This window comes from Meriones unguiculatus, chromosome 11 (assembly GCF_030254825.1).
Source record: "Meriones unguiculatus strain TT.TT164.6M chromosome 11, Bangor_MerUng_6.1, whole genome shotgun sequence".
NCBI lineage: Eukaryota > Metazoa > Chordata > Mammalia > Rodentia > Muridae > Meriones > Meriones unguiculatus.
In genome coordinates this window covers 38,873,130-38,889,074 of record NC_083359.1, presented here as the reverse complement: position 1 = coordinate 38,889,074, position 15,945 = coordinate 38,873,130, and the positions used below count along the sequence as shown (strand labels likewise).

The 15,945-nt window shown below is 45.5% G+C and overlaps 1 protein-coding gene across 2 annotated transcripts in view; it reads right to left on the bottom strand.

The window, feature by feature from the left end:
* Rab11fip3 (RAB11 family interacting protein 3) overlaps positions 1 to 15,945 on the bottom strand; it is a 78,613-nt gene that overhangs the window by 41,420 nt on the left and 21,248 nt on the right. For both annotated transcript variants that reach the window (XM_060363924.1, XM_060363925.1), the window contains exon 2: positions 1,646 to 1,739. In XM_060363924.1, coding sequence (XP_060219907.1) covers positions 1,646 to 1,739 — 94 coding nt within the window. The remainder of the gene's footprint in view (positions 1 to 1,645; positions 1,740 to 15,945) is intronic.

Below are 15,945 nucleotides of genomic sequence, written 5' to 3'. Positions count from 1 at the left end.
TTTCCCTTCTCTTTGCTGTTCCTCCCTAGGAAAGGCTGGCCTGCAAGGGAGTCTCAGCTGCTGTTTTCTGCCCACCGTCCTCTTGTCACCGTCCACTGGTCTCATCTTGATGCCGGCTCAATATTATCCCTAAAGGCTGGTGTCCATACCAGCTTTATGTGTGAAAAAGAATCAAGGAGTAGCATAGGTGACAGAACACAGCAACTTCTCTAAAACCATTTGAGGACTCAGTCCTAAGTGACACTGTCAGGAATGTAAGACAGATGCTGAGACCTAAGGTCCAAAAGCATCCTCAAACCTCCTCTCACCTGGTAACCATGGACCCTCTCAGGCAAGACTTCATGCGTGAAAAGAGCAAAAGCCTGCCGCTAACATACTCCATCACCATCAAGCCCACCTTCTGGCAGGTGACAGACAAATGAACTGTTCTTTTCATAGTTGCAAAAGCTGAGTCAAAAGGACAGTAGATGGGCTATCTGGTGAGGGTAAAACGGCATATCCACAGTGAAGACGCCGAAGATATACCCAGAGGCTAGGCACATATGCATCCACACAAAAGCCTGTATACACAACATCCTTCAAAACTTTACTCAAACATCCCAAAAGTGAGACAAGCAAGATGCAGTAGCACTGTAGGCCACCATTCCACATTTTGAAAACAACCACAGCCATGTGCAAACCACAAGGTGGATCCAAGAAGCATACTGAGGGAAAGAAGTCATATATGTATAGAACACACATGTATGTGAAAACTAAAGAATTAATGTACAGTGACAGGAAACAGCATAGGGTTGATAAAAAGGTGGGAGGGAGTTGCCATGACAGGCTCATCAGAGATTAGAGAATCAAGATCAGGAATCTGGGGCTGGAGAGATGACTCATCGGTTAAGAGCACTGGCTGCTCTTTCAGAGGTCCTGAGTTCAATTCCCAGCAACCACATGGTGGCTCACAACCTTTTATGATGAGATCTGGTGCCCTCTTCTGATATATATGTAATAAATAAATAAGACAAATCTTTAAAAAAAAAAAAAATCAAGATCAGGAATCTGTCACAACTCAAACTGCCACACATAGGATTTGTGTATTTCACAATAGCTAGATTTGCTTAAAAAAAAAAAAAAAGGCCGGTGAACAAAAGCTGAACTCTGGATGATGATAGGACACACACCAGAGCATTAGTGGGAAGTGCAGAGGGATAACAAGCTGAGTACATTCCACTGAAAAGGTGGACCACAGACGATGCAGCACACACAGCAAGCTGTTCTCGGGACAGAACGGGTGGAAAATACATAACTCTATACTTTCTTTGTTTTTTTTTTTTTTCTTTTGGAGAAGTTAAGTAGCTTTCTACATCGTAAATAACCAGTTAGAGGCATTCGATCATGGAGGGCAGGGTTTCCAGAACAAACTGGTAAGAGGAGAACATCTTGGACACTGGATGTTTTGGGAGTCCAAGAAGTAACAGGCTAAGCTGTGTGTTACAATGCACACCTTTAATCCCAGCACTTGAGAAGCAGAGGCAGGTAGATCTCTGTGAGTTCAGACCTACCAGGGCTATATAGTGGCTGGGGACGAATGGACAGTCACGGAACACTGAGGAGAAAGGTGAGGTGGTGGGGCACAGGGAGGAGCCAACTGACCTACCTCCATTTCTGATGGCCACAATGCCTTGGTGGAAGTCTTCAAAACTGATCACGCCAAGCCCACTCGGGTCCAGGTACTGGGTTAAGTCCTTCACCTGCAAAGTCCAAAGGAGAAAGTGTTACCTACAGCCTTCGCAGTTGGCAGGGCGCAATGGGTACTGACCCCTTCTCCCATCCACAAAGCAGTAGCTGCTCACACAGTTCAGAGCTCAAGAGTCACGGACACCTCCAACCAAAGAAACAGAGGCAGCCACTGTGAACTCTGCAGCCACAGCGTGGAGAGCCAGCCTGGAGAAATCTGCCAGTGACACTGAGTGCTAACCTTAGGAATGACATCCTGGTTCTAAGATGACAACTGGGCTCCCCTGGGTGGGAAAATCAGGAGTTGGAAGTTTTAAGGACTGTTTCAGCATGTTCTACTGAGATGAGCTTTCTCAGCAGTGACAGCGCCTTAGCGGAAAATAACTGAGCCACACAGACCCTTGATATCACTCTCTGAAAAGGCAGAAAGATAACTCACGCACACATGCTACAATTGACACAGCGTTTTGTGTTTTTGTTTTATTTTGTTTTTTGAGACAGGGTTTCTCTGTGTAACCTTGGATGTCCTGGACTCACCCTGTAGACCAGGCTGGTCCTGAACTCACAGAGATCCACCTGCCTCCGCCTCCCTCAGTGCAGGGATTACAGGCATGAGCCAAAAAGCTGGCACAGCTTTTTGGAAAGAAGACATAATTACACTGTCAAGGATAAATTGAACCTCATCAAAATATAAAACTTTGACAAGCAGTACGGGCTGGCTGATGGCCTCCCGAGGCCATACTACAGTAAAAAAGGACCAACTAACTCAACACAAGCCTGGGCTACACAATGAGTTTAAGGCCAGTCTGAGCTACAGAGACCCATCAAAGACAGGGAACAACACTAAAACTACTTGCTTCAGAAGACATTAATAAACTCAAAAGACAGTGCAAAGAATAGATGAAAGTATTTGCACATCCTGTATAAAGGACGTGAAGTAGAATATACAAATAAATCCCAATTTAAAAGGAAAAAGCAAGCCAGGCGAGGTGGTGCACACCCGAAATCCCCTGCACTTGGGAGGCAGAAGCAGGAGGATCTCCGTGAGTTCAAGGCCAGCCTGGTCTACAAAGTGAGTCCAGGATAGGCTATACAGAAAAACCCTGCTTCAAAAATAAATAAATAAATAAACAGACGAATGAATGGATAGACAGATAAATAAATGAATGGATAAATAAATAAATGGAGAAGAAAAATCCATAAATAGTGACACATTGTTTACAAACAGGTGGAAAGAGGACTTAGTTGTTTAAGTGCTTGCTATGCAAGCCTGAGGACATGAGTTCCATCCCTAGCACCCGGCACCCGCATCCAAAGCAAGGCATAGCAGTGCATCCCTGTAATCCCAGTACTGGGAAAGCAGAAACAGGAGGACCCCTGGGGCTCACTGGCCAGCCAGTCTAGGCAAATTAGAGAGCTCTAGGTTCAGTAAGAGACCCTGTCTTGGGCCAGGCGGTGGTGAGCCAGGGAAATGACTCTATAGGTGCAAGCATGAGGACCCGACTTTAAAGCCCTGGTACCCCATGTTAAAAAGCTGGACATGAGGGCACACACATTTTGTTAACCCCAGTGCTGCATGTGGGCGAGCAGATGGGAGGATCACCGGCTTGTTGGCTGCCAGCATCAGTGTGAGAGTCTGTCTCAAGGGACTAGGGTGAAGAGTAATAGAGCAGGACACTGGACCCCCGCGGACCTCCACTGGCCTCCACATGGATGTATATGCACACATACACACAGCAGCACATCCATGTCAAAACAAAACAGAGAGTAGGGGGAACTGGAGGGAGTGAGGAAGAGAGTGAGTAAGGAAGATAACTAAAGTCAACATCTAGGCTCCATACACATGTGCACATATAACCACATACACACATACATGCACAAACATGTACACACAAATAAATAAACAAAAAAAATTAGGTGTGCTAATACACACCTATAGTCTGCACTGTTGGGAAACTGAGGTGGGATAGCTGCTTGAGCTCAGGGGCTCTTCTGTTCTTTGTTTTTGTTTGGTTTTGGTTTTTTCCCTGTCCTGGAATTAAAGGCGTGCACCACGGTGGCCTGGCAAGCCCAGGAGTTCTAAGTTAGGCCGGGCAATACAGTGAAACCCTGTCTTGAAAACACACACACACACAGCTGGGTAACGGTGACGCATGCCCTTGATCCCAGCACTCAGGAGACAGAGGCAGACGAGTCTCTGTGAGTTCAAGGCCAGCCTGGTCTACAGAGTAAGTTCCGGGACGGCCAAGGGTGCACAGAAAAACCCTGTCTCTAAAAACAAAACAAACAAGCAAAAAAAAAAAAAGAAAGAAAGAAAGAAACAAAGAAAAAAAAGGAAAAAAGCTAACACACAACTGCGCATACACACACGTATATAAATGTCTGGTAAGCATATAAAAAGATGCTCCATGTTCTTATCCTCAGAGCCCCACAGGAGACACAAATTAAAAACGCAAGGTGATGACGCTCACTCGAATGACTGCACGGGGAAGAACCGCAGAGCGGTGAGGAAACCGTGAGGCACTTTCTGGAATGTAGGAGTGTAGGAACCACACCACAGCCACAGCTGCACCAGTCTCACTAGAAAACCCTGAACTGCACACACGCCAGCGGCAGTCTGTGGTACGCACGTCGGATTCTGAAGCTCCCAAAGGTAATAAAGGAACAAAAAGAAATCAAGAGAAAAAGACAACTCTGCTAGCAAAATGGCTCAGTGTGTAAAAACGCTTGTCACCAATCCTGGGGGCCTGAATTTGATCTCCACAGTACAAAGATGGAACCACCCCCCTCAAGTTGTTCTGACCTGCACATACAGGCCATGGCACACACTGCACACACGAACCTACGGTATTCACATGCCAACCCCAGCACAGAAACATATACAACAAAAATTTTTTAATTTTAAGTCACTCTTGACGCGAAGAAAACAAGTTATTACAATAGAAGCCCCAGAGATGAAAACTAAAGCAAAGACACAGACAAATACTGAAAATAAAACTCAAGAAAAATCTCCCTAGGATTAAAAAAGAGCAGCACTCAGGAGGCAGAGGCAGGCGGATCTCTGTGAGTCCCAGGCAGGGCCTTGTTATACAGAAAAGCCTTGTCTCAAAAAAACCAAAAAAGAAAAACAGGAAAAAAAACAAAACAAAACAAAACCCAATTAGGCCTGGGGAGATGGACCAGTGGTTACAATAGCATATCGATCTTGTAAGAGACCCAAATTCAGTTCACAGCACCACGTCACATGGCTCACAACCATGTGTAACACTAGCTCTTGGGAATCCTGTGGCATCTGCCAGCACCTACACTCACAAGCACTTAGCCACATTCACAAGTGTGTGTGATTAGAAGTTAAAACTAAAGGGGCTGGAGAAATAGCACAATGGTTGAGAATGCCCTCGTTCATCCAAGGTGGTGAGGTCAGTTCCCTGCACACACACCAGATCACAAACACCTTGAACTCCAGCTCCAGGGGATCTGATTCTTCTGTCCTCTCAGGGGCTCGCACACATGTGACACACATGCATGCATGCACTCGCCAAATGAAATCAGCCAGACGTGGTGGCGCAGGCCTATAATCCCAGAGCTCAGGAGGCAGAGGCAGGTGGATTGCTATGAGTTCAAGGCCAGCCTGGTCTACAAAGTGAGTCCAGGATAGCCAAGGCTACACAGAGAAACCCAGTCTCGATAAAAATAAATAAATAAAATAAAATAAGAAAGAAAGAAAAGAAAAAATTTTTAAAAACTTAACTCTAAACTGCAAGTACAAAATTAAGTACCTAAAAACATCAGAGCCCTACCTACTCCAAGACTTTTAGTCTGTGAAGTCTTTGGACTTCAAAGGAAAAAATTCATTTGATCAGCCACACAAGAATCAAGTGACTTCATAAGAGACAGCTGGATTATCACTAAGCTTTTGGAAAGCAATGTCAAGTACCAGATATTCTAATTCCACAGAGTGCCGCCAAAAGCCGAGATCCTTGAAGAAAGAATTAAAAGGCAGTTGGTGGTGATGCATACCTTTAATCCTGGCACTTGGGAGGTAGAAGCAGGTGGATCTCTGAGTTCAAGGCCGGCCTGGTCAACAGAGTGAGTCCAGGACAGCCAGGGCTACACAGAAACCGTCTGGGGGAAAAAAAAAAGGATTAAAAGATGATTAAAAACAACTGAAGCCATTAGGCAAACACCATGTACCACAGCCTAGGCAATCTACAAGAGCAGAAGCCTATCTCTCATACTCCAGGGTGGGGCCTCAACACGGCAGTGCCTGCAACAAGTGTCTGGTGAGAGCTATATCTCCAGAGGGCAGGGTAGTGAGGGGCAACTCTACTGCCTTCCTAAGGGCTACGTCAGGCCTCACCGCCTAATGAACTCACGGCTCAGTACCATGAACACATTCAGATCACAGCACAATTCTGAACTTGAATTGTAGTGGCACTATGAATTCAGAATTATATATATATATATATATATATATATATATATATATATATATAATTCAGATATATATACATATATATGAAAGAAAAAGAAAAAAAGCTGGGCGAAGGCTTGTAATTACAGCTACTCCAGAGGCAGAGACCAAAAGTATACAAATACAAGGCCATGCTGATCAACTTACGAAGAGCCTGTGTCAAACTAAAAAGATGTGCTAGTGAAATGGCTGAGCAGGTAGAGGTCTTTGCTTGCATAAAAGGTCTGACACAAGTTTATTCCTAGATCAAGGTAGCAGAGGCAATCCACAAGATATGTCGCGTAACTGCCACACACATACTATGACATATGAATATCTGAGATCGTGCACATGCACATACATGATACAGAATTAATTAATTTAAAAAGCTGCCTGCGAATGTGGCTCACTGGTAGACTACTTGCCTAGCATGTTCATTCCCCAGTATCAGAAAAACAAATTGAAACAGAGTTAATTTAAAAAAGAAAAAGAGGGGCTGGAGGGATGGCTCAGTGGTTAAGAGGACCAGCTGCTCTTGCAGAGGACCTGGGTTCAATCCCCAGGACCCGCATGGCAGCTCACAACTGCCTGTAACAGTTCCAGGGGATCCCACACCAATGCAAATAAAATAAATGTGAATTTTAAAAAATGGAAAGTCAAAAGTAGACTGGGCACAGTGGTGCATGCCTGTAATCCCAGCACCTGGGAGGCAGAGACAGGTGGATCTCTGTGAGTTCAAGACCAGCCTAGTCTACAAAGTGAGTCCAGGACAGTCAGGGCTACCCAGAGAAACCCCCTTCTCAAAAAGCTAAAGGAAAAAAAAACAGTAGAACCAATTGTGGACCTGGGGAGAAAACACTGAAATCCCAGCACTGAGAGGACCAGGAGCTCAAAGTCCTCCAAAATCCTCAGCTCCAGAGCAAAGTCAAGGCCAGTCTGGGTTACATGACTCTGTTTCAGAAGAAAGGGGGAGGAAAGGGAGAGGAGGGACTGTGGCTAAGTTTTTGTAGCTGTAGTTATGGTTTGGAATTCCTTTAAGAGCACTGTGTGAGAGAAATCTACCAAGCATTAGGAGGCCTGGAAGAAAATTCTTAGCTGTAGCCATGGTGTGATACTGGAAATGTGCCAGCTGAGTGTGGAGCCCAGATACACGTCCGAGAACAGAGCGGTGATTCAAAAGTAGCACATCACCAGGACTCAGAGGCTTCCTTCCAGAACCTTTCAGAACAAGAGTTTAGACAAGAATGACAACTACAACAAAGACATCAAGTGTATTTCAGGCCCGGGGCCTAATTAGGTGAGAGCTGAACCTCCCAATTCACGGTATGAAAACCAGATAAACAAAAGGACCCAGGCAGCCAGCCTGACCTGAAAACACAACACACCACTATCGAACAGCAGGTGGTGCTGTCCTGACCCTAGTGACACCAGAGTGACAGAACTCTAAGGGCCCACCTTAAAACAGTAGTCCAGAGCTAGGACTCAGAGCCAGGTATTGTAGCCAGGTAACTGCATTCAGAGAGAGCAAAGAACACCTGAGCACATCCTAGGAACACAGAGTCAGCCCTTGAGAAGTGTGACAGACAGAAAAGCAACTGCTGATTTCATGAAGACAAGTCACTCTCAGAGACACACGGTACTGTCATGGATATGGACCCAAACAAGTACAACTGAAAACCACAAAAAAGACCCCGGAGAGCCGGCTCAGAGGAAGGAGAGGGGGCCGGCCACGGAACCTGAGTCTCACCTCCCACACCCGGATTTCACAAAACTGCAGAGCACAGCCGCATGCACCTATAATTCCAGCATGAGAATCAGAGACCGAAGGAACCCGGGGGATTACTGGCCAGCCAGTCCAGCTGAATCAGCAAGCTCTAGGCTCGGGGAGACTGTCTGGGAGAGAGAAAAAAGGTGGGGCACGGCTGAGAATGATACCCGTTAACCTGCAGCCGCCATCCACACCCCTAAAGGCAGCTGGGAATTTGAGTACTCACTGAAGATGGGTGACACAGAGCTACTGTTCATTTTTACAGATCTGGCAGTATTTTAGAGCACTAGTTTCTAGACAGACTTACTGATGTATCTTAAGTTACTTCAGTCAGTCCTGGCCTAGCAGTCAGGAAGTCCCAGGTCTCACGCCCAACCAGGAGTGGTGGTGCACACCTTTAATGATAGCACTTGGGGAGGCGGGGGCAGGAGAATCAGAAAGAATTTAAGGTCATCCATGGCTACAAAGGGAGTTGAGGCCAGCCTGGGATATATGAGACCCTGTATGTCAAAATTAAATAAGTATATATTATTAATTCTTATACTTAAAAATATATTTTCTACCTAATATCTATATTTATTTAATATTAGATATTGTTTTCTAATATTGAATATCAACCAAATATTTAGACTATATTAAATAGATACTATGTTAAGTACATGTAATATTAAATTACCTATCTGTGGGGTAAGTAGCGAAACAGCTGAATTTGCAGGACAGAGTTGCTGAGGCTGGGGAGGGCCCACCACTCCCCACTTTATATAGGTATGTATCTCCTATAAATAAAAATTTCAGAATGAGGAAGGGGGACAGGATGGAGGGTGGAACATTAACTAAGGAGAGAGCTACGCTCAGTGTGTCGGAAATACGACAAAGGAAACCCTCACGACAGTGGATTGCTGTGGCTTAGAGAAGACTACCCCACCCCCATACTCAGAGAGGTGTGGCCTTGTTGGAGGAAGTGTACCACTGGGGGTGGGCTTTGAGGCTTCAAGATCGGGTGCCAGGCCCTGTCTCCCTCTCTCCCTTCCTGCTGCCTGAGGATCGGGCCAGAGAACTCTCAGCTCCTCCAGCATCATGTCTGCCTGCTTGCTGTCACGCTCCCCACCATGGTGATCATGGACTAAACCTCTGAAACTGTAAGCAAGCCCCAAATTAAATGCTTTCTTTTATAAGGGTTGCCTCGGTCACGGCGTCTCCTCACAGCAACAGAACAGTGACTTATGATACTGTATGAGTTAGGGATGGATAAGTGTTTCAACCCTGCAGCTGCCCTGATTCTGGCCGAGGTCATGCCTGGCAATGCACAAAGGCCAGACAGTGCCAGCGCCTCCTCTGCCAGGCAGCTGGCACACGACAGAGCAGCAAACCACAAGAATAGCTCACAGAAGCCCCACCCAAGAGTGTAGCAGGCGAACTAGATTCCAGTGCCGGCCTGCGCAAGAAGAGGATACTGCACAGGCTGTGAGGAGGGGGGCCAGGCCTGGAGGCCAGGGAACTTCTGACAAGCATCAAGTATCATCTCTGCTCCTCCTCCTACCACTCCACTTTATGGCTGCATCTACAGAACCTCAGGTGAACCAAATGAAAACAGAAATATCAAACCACTAGGACCCCCAACAGAAGCGAAGGAAGGAGAGGTACTTCAGAGATCCAATAAACAGCAAGGGGCAGACAGCCTAAAACAGAAGAGCAAGAACAGAGCTCACCTGCCGATAGGGACACAGGATGAAAGAAGAAGACAATAAAGCCAGCACCAAGGATGGTCAGACTCAACCAATGGCAAAGCTACAAGAGCAAGGAGCGATGGGTTCAGTACAGATGCAAGGGTACCTAGTAGGGGGGCATGGCAGAACTCTGAACGGTGGGCATGTGTAAAATAGGAAAGAGGCAGACAGTAGCAGAGACACAGCTACCTCCTCTGGGGACTCCAGCAGAACATCAAAGCGTGTCCATCACATGCCCCAGATCCAAAAGGCAGAACATCATCCCAAGAATCCAGACTCGCTGGGCAGTGGTGGTACATACCTTTAATCCCAGCACTTGGGAAGCAGAGACAGGTAAATTGCTGTGGGTTCGAGGCCAACCTGGTCTACAGAGCGAGTTCCAAGACAGCCATAGCTACACAGAGAAACCTCGTCTCGAAAAACCAATAATAACAACAAAAAGAATCCTGACTTAAGAGCACATGAGACCCTGATAAAATCAGGCCACAGCGCCCAGCGCAGTCACCATGTTACATACAATTTCAGGTCAGACTCAAAACGGAATGACTGGCCCCAACAGTGCAAGGCTCTTAAGCTAATCTCCTCGAGATGGTAACCAAGGGGCTCTGAGTGGTAGTATTGATACTGAGCTTGGTAGTCTACTTACCAACTGATTTTTGGTTTGGTTTGGTTTTTGTTTTTTTGACACAGGGTTTCTCTGTGTAGCCTTGGCTGTCCTGCACTTACTTTGTAGACCAGGCTGGCCTCAAACTCACAGAGATCTGCCTGCTTCTGCCTCCCCCTTGGATTAAAGGTGTGTGCCACCACACCTGGTTCCAAATAATTTTTAAAAAGAAATCTGAAGTATGTATATGGGTGTTTTGCCTACATGTATGAATGAGCACTGGAAGTGGAACTACAGACCATCGTAAGCCATGATGTGAGTGCTAGGAATTGAACCTGGGTTCCCTGGAAGAGCAGGCAGTGCTCTTAACTGTGGAGCAGTCTAGTTCTGAAAATTGTTTTCTTGGCTACAAATGAGTAGAGGTTATTAAATGCCTTCCTCCTTACTTCCTAAGTACAGAAGTCTGCAGAATCCTGCTGCTTCCTGAAGGACTATCCAATCCAGAACTACACCTGTCACTCTGTCCTTGAAAAAATTGAGAATATCAACAACAAAGCTCCTCACAGAACACCAAGTTCTCTGTTATTCATTCTGACACCCTAGCCAAACACTTTCAAGCAAATCATTAACCAGGAACAAGCCCTTTTATATACATTAGAATGACCAAGAAGGAATGAGAATATACCCTTTTTCATGGCTTTTGGACATTTTTATTTTATTACTTACCTACTGCTTCTTGTTATATTCATTTACTTCCAACAGAGTTGCTCTGTTATGTAGACCAGGCCCCAAACCTTTAGAGATCCTGCCTCTGCATGTTCATTTCTGTGATTAAAGAAGCACAGGGGCCGGAGGATCTCTATAGGTTCAGAACAGGACACTGCCATACACAGCCCTGAAAAGTACACATAAAAAATTCTTCTAGTTGAGGACTGGAGAGATGGATGGCTCAGTGACTGAGAACCCTGCCTGACCTTGCAGAGGACCCAGGCTCAGTTCTCAGCACCTGCACTGTAGCTCACAACCTTCGGGACCTCTAGTGCCAGAGGATCTGACACCCTCTCAAAGAAAAGAAAAAGATATGCTCTTACTACACAGCCAGGCACAAACGATGTAGACCAGGCTAGTCTCAACTCCGAGAGATCCTCCTGCCTCTTCCATCTGAGTGCTGGAATGTGTGACCATACCCACAGGGTCCCTACCTTAAAAAAAACAATAATAATAGAAGAGGTTGAGGCTAGCCTGGGCTGCGTGGAGAGACTTAAACTAATCAGCCACCCAGATAATTCAGCAGATAAAGGCACTAAACACCCATGATAAAAGAGAACCAACACTTGTAAGTGTCCTCTAAGCTCTATACCTGTGCCAAGAAACACACACACAGACACACATACACACCCGAACACAGTGACTATAAAACATTTTTAAACTTTAATTTTCTTCATAATGTGAGGAACAAAGCGACTTCCATGGACCTGAGGATGTGGGAATGATCTAATTTATTCAAATCCAGAGTGCTACATTTAGTAGGCATCTTAGAAAAGTATGAGACTGAGAGGTGACGCTGTACCCCTTCCTGCAAAATGTAGCACAGATGAAAAATCAGCCAAGAACATAAACCAGAGGGGGGGGGGAAAGCAAAGTATTAAAAAACAAACCCCAGCACTCCACAAGAGGACAGTCAGACTCTGAAGGAGAGAAAGCTACTCTAAGCCACATGAATGCCACTGGCTCCTGAACAGGAAATCAACAGAACTCACACCATTTCTACTAGAGAGGCCAAAACACAGCTCACTAATCTGAGAATGAAGGGACCAGAACAAGTAAATATACTCCTAGCCATGGAAATCACAGTGCAAGGAAAAACCATCCTCATGTTCGAATACTGTGATGAGTGAATCAAAATCTTCCATAAGACATATTTTATCAGAAGCTGAGAGTCCCTGAGGACCCTCTTTTCCTATCCTTAAACTCCCTCACTGTATCGGCATGGGCAGTAGAGACACTCCACTGTGGGCTGTTTCAAAAGACTGCTCTGAAGAGCTGGAGTACGGGCAGCTCAGTCAGCAGTGTCTGCCTGGAGTGCACAACGCCTAGGTTAGATGAGCAGGGTTCTAGAAAACCAGGTATGATAATGTAGGCCCATAATCCCAGCACTGGGGAGGCAGGGACAGAAGAACCAGGAAGCTCAGGGCCATCCTCAACTACAGAGTGAATACACACACACTTGCATGCATACGCGAGCCCACACCACGGCACGCAAACACCACAAAGCCTGCAGCCAGCCCATCCTGTTGCACCCACTCTTCCTTCAGACAAGCTGCCAAGGCAGTTAAGCATGCACACAGCAGATTGTCCTGCTGTTCTTCAGATGGCGTCACAGACACCCTGTGCTGCACCAACCTGGCGCCCACCAAGGACCGGAAGGGACTAGCACCTCTAAGGTGTTCTGATCACATCAGATCTCCCATCTGTTGATTCCTCTCAGACCTCCACTCCCGTGGTGTAGTTTATTGACAGATAGGTTTCTACTGCTGTGATGAGACATGACCAAAATCAACTTGCTTTGAAAGGGCTGGTTTCATCTTGGAGCTGTAGTCCATCATCCAGGGGAGTCAGGGCAGATGCAGGGGCCGTGGAGGGGTGCTGCTGCTCACTCACTCACTTTCCACGGCTTGCTCACTCACTCACTTTCCACGGCTTGCTCACTCACTCACTTTCCACGGCTTGCTCACTCACTCACTTTCCACAGCTTGCTCAGTCTGCTTTCCTACAGCACCCGGGAAATGAACTACAGGCTTGCCTACGCCTCCGTTGAGGCGTGTCCTTAGCTGAGAGTCCCTTTTCCCAAATGACTCCAGCTTTTGTCAAGTAGACATAAAACTAGCCAGTACATGAAGGATCCCTCAAGGGCCAAGGATACAAAGTAAGACTGTCCCAAAACCAGGCGGTGGTGCAAGTTCAAGGTGGTGATTGCTGAGTTCAAGGCCAGCCTGGTCTACAAGGTGGGAAACCCTGTCTCAAAAAAAACAACAACAGGGCTGGAGAGATGGCTCAGAGGTTAAGAGCAATGACTACTCTTCCAGAGGTCCTGAGTTCAATTCCCAGCAACCGCATGGTGACTCACAACCATCTATAATGATATCTGGTGCCCTCTTGCAGATAGAACACTGTACGCATAATAAATAAATCTTTAAAAAAAAAAGAGAGAGAGAGAAACTGTCCCAAGCAAACAAACAAACTAGATAGAAGAAAACCAAGAGCCTTTGAAGAGATTTCTCCAGATAAGTAGAAACATTTACTTTTTTAAAACCTGACTAGGAGGCTCAACCATGTGGCTCAGTAGTAAAGGATCTTGTGCCCAAACAAGGCAACCACAGCTCATGAATCCCACATGAAGGAAGGAAAAAAAAACAAAAAAAACAAAAAAACTCCTAAAGGTTGTCCTCTGACTCCTATATATATGTGTGTACCACTAGCACAATAAATAAAATAAATAAAATGTAATAAAAAAAATGACAGGCCCTGTAAACACAAAACAAAGACAACTAACTGCACAGAAGTTACGGGGTGCTGGTGGGGGAAATGACATCATTAGAGCAAATTTGATGTCTATTTTCTTGGCAACTTAAGAGGCATCATGTATTTATTCCTAACTTAAGCTTGAAAGTGAGACAGGTAGGCTAAATGCTGGAAGGTTTTCCAACACTGAATGTGCTCATTTGCAGCTCAGCTTTTCACGGTATAAAAATAGCTTCCTGAATCGCCAGGCAGGGACACACCATGCTGACTGCCTGTGAGGATCAACTAATCTGACTTCACAGGGATGAAGCATTGCCTCACGTGGAAAAGGGCCAGAAAGAGGCTAATCACATGTTGGAGAAGCCATCTGCACCCAGGTGTTGAAAGGTCCCCAGCTGTCCCTGTCCTTCAGCAGAACTAAGCTACAAAGCAGTCAGCACTTGCCCTAAAATAGCAAACGGGGTTTCTCTTACCAGCAGGGCTGAAAATGCAGCTAAATCCAGCACCTCCCTTAAATTTTCACTTTTAAAATTCTATCTTGTGTGTGTGTACACGTGCAACAGCGCCACGTGGAAGTCAGAGAACATTCAGGAGTCAGTTCTCTCCTCCCACCGCCTGGGGCCTGGAGAGCAAACTCGGTTTGTCGGGCTTGGCAAGCAGCTTTATCCACTGAGCTACCTTGCCACCTCACCTTCTCTCTCTCTAACTCTCGCTCCGGGAGATCCCCGTTCCTTCTGGACTTCAATGATACCTTCATGCACACAGCATAACACAGACCCAAACATATAAATACACACATACGGATGGATGGATGGAAGGAAGGATGGAAGGATGGATGGATGGATGGATGGATGGATGGATGGATGGATAAATACATGGATAAATACATGGATAGATTCCCAACACCCACAAAGCAGTTCCCAACAATCTGTAACTTCAGTTCCACGGGATCTAATATCCTCTCCTGGCCTCTTTCGCTTTCAGGTAACACACACATACAAGCAAAAAATACTCAGACATAAAAATTGTTTAAATCTTTTTAAAAAAATTAAAGAAATGGGGCTGGTGAAATGGGCTCAGCAGTTAAGAGCATTGGCTGCTCTTCAAGAGGACCTGAGTTCAATCCCCAGCACCCACATGGCACCTCACAACTGTCTATAATTCCAGTTCCTGGGGATCCAACACCCTCTCTCACACACACATGCAGGCAAATACCAATGCATATTAAAAAAATAAACAAATGTCTTTTTTTTTTTTAATTTCAAGCAAACCAAGTTTAGTGGTGAATCCCACTTTAATCCCAGCACTCAGGAGGATGAGGCAGGCAAATATCTGGGAGTTCTAGGACAGTGAAAGAAAAGCCCTGTCTGAAAAACAAAACAAAAACAAAGAGAATAAAGTTGAAATGGGGCCATCAGAATGGTATCCTGACAGACACTGTGGAGATGTTTAGAGAACACTGACAAATTCATTTCTAGCCTCCAGAAAATGATACAGAAACTTTTTACTTTTTTCTTTTTCTTTGTGTAGCTATGGCTGTACTGGAACTGTGTAGACCAGGCTGGCCTTGAGCTCGCAGAGGTCTGCCTACCTCTGCCTCCCAAGTGCTGGGATTAAAGGCACATGCCACCACTGCCAGGCCAGAAACTTTTTCTAAAGGACAGCTCATCTCTTCAGAGCTAATCATGAGAGACAACAGAATAGGTTTCCCACAATGAAACCTAAGCAAGCCCAGGACATTGGGTTGATTTCAGCCCTACTTAGTCGAGGCATCAAGTCTATATAACTGATAATGTTTTGAGAATGGGAGGTGATACAGGGTCTCATGCAGACCAGGCTGGCCTCAAACTCATTCTGTAGTTGAAACAGGCCTTTAACTTCTGATCCTCCTGCCTCTACCTCCTAAGGGCTAGAAGTATAGGCATGAGTTACCACACCCAGCCAATTCTGATAATTAAGGAATAACTTACTGCTATTTGATACTGATTCTGTAAAACAACAACAAAAACCACACTACTAAAATAATTTTTGTCTAAGTATAAAAAGAATGGTTCTCAATTCACAAACTTCAAGTGCTCCGAGACTCCACAAAATGTTTCTTAGTCTGCAATAGAGTGGAGCGCAGAGTAAACTTAACTAGTTTTCT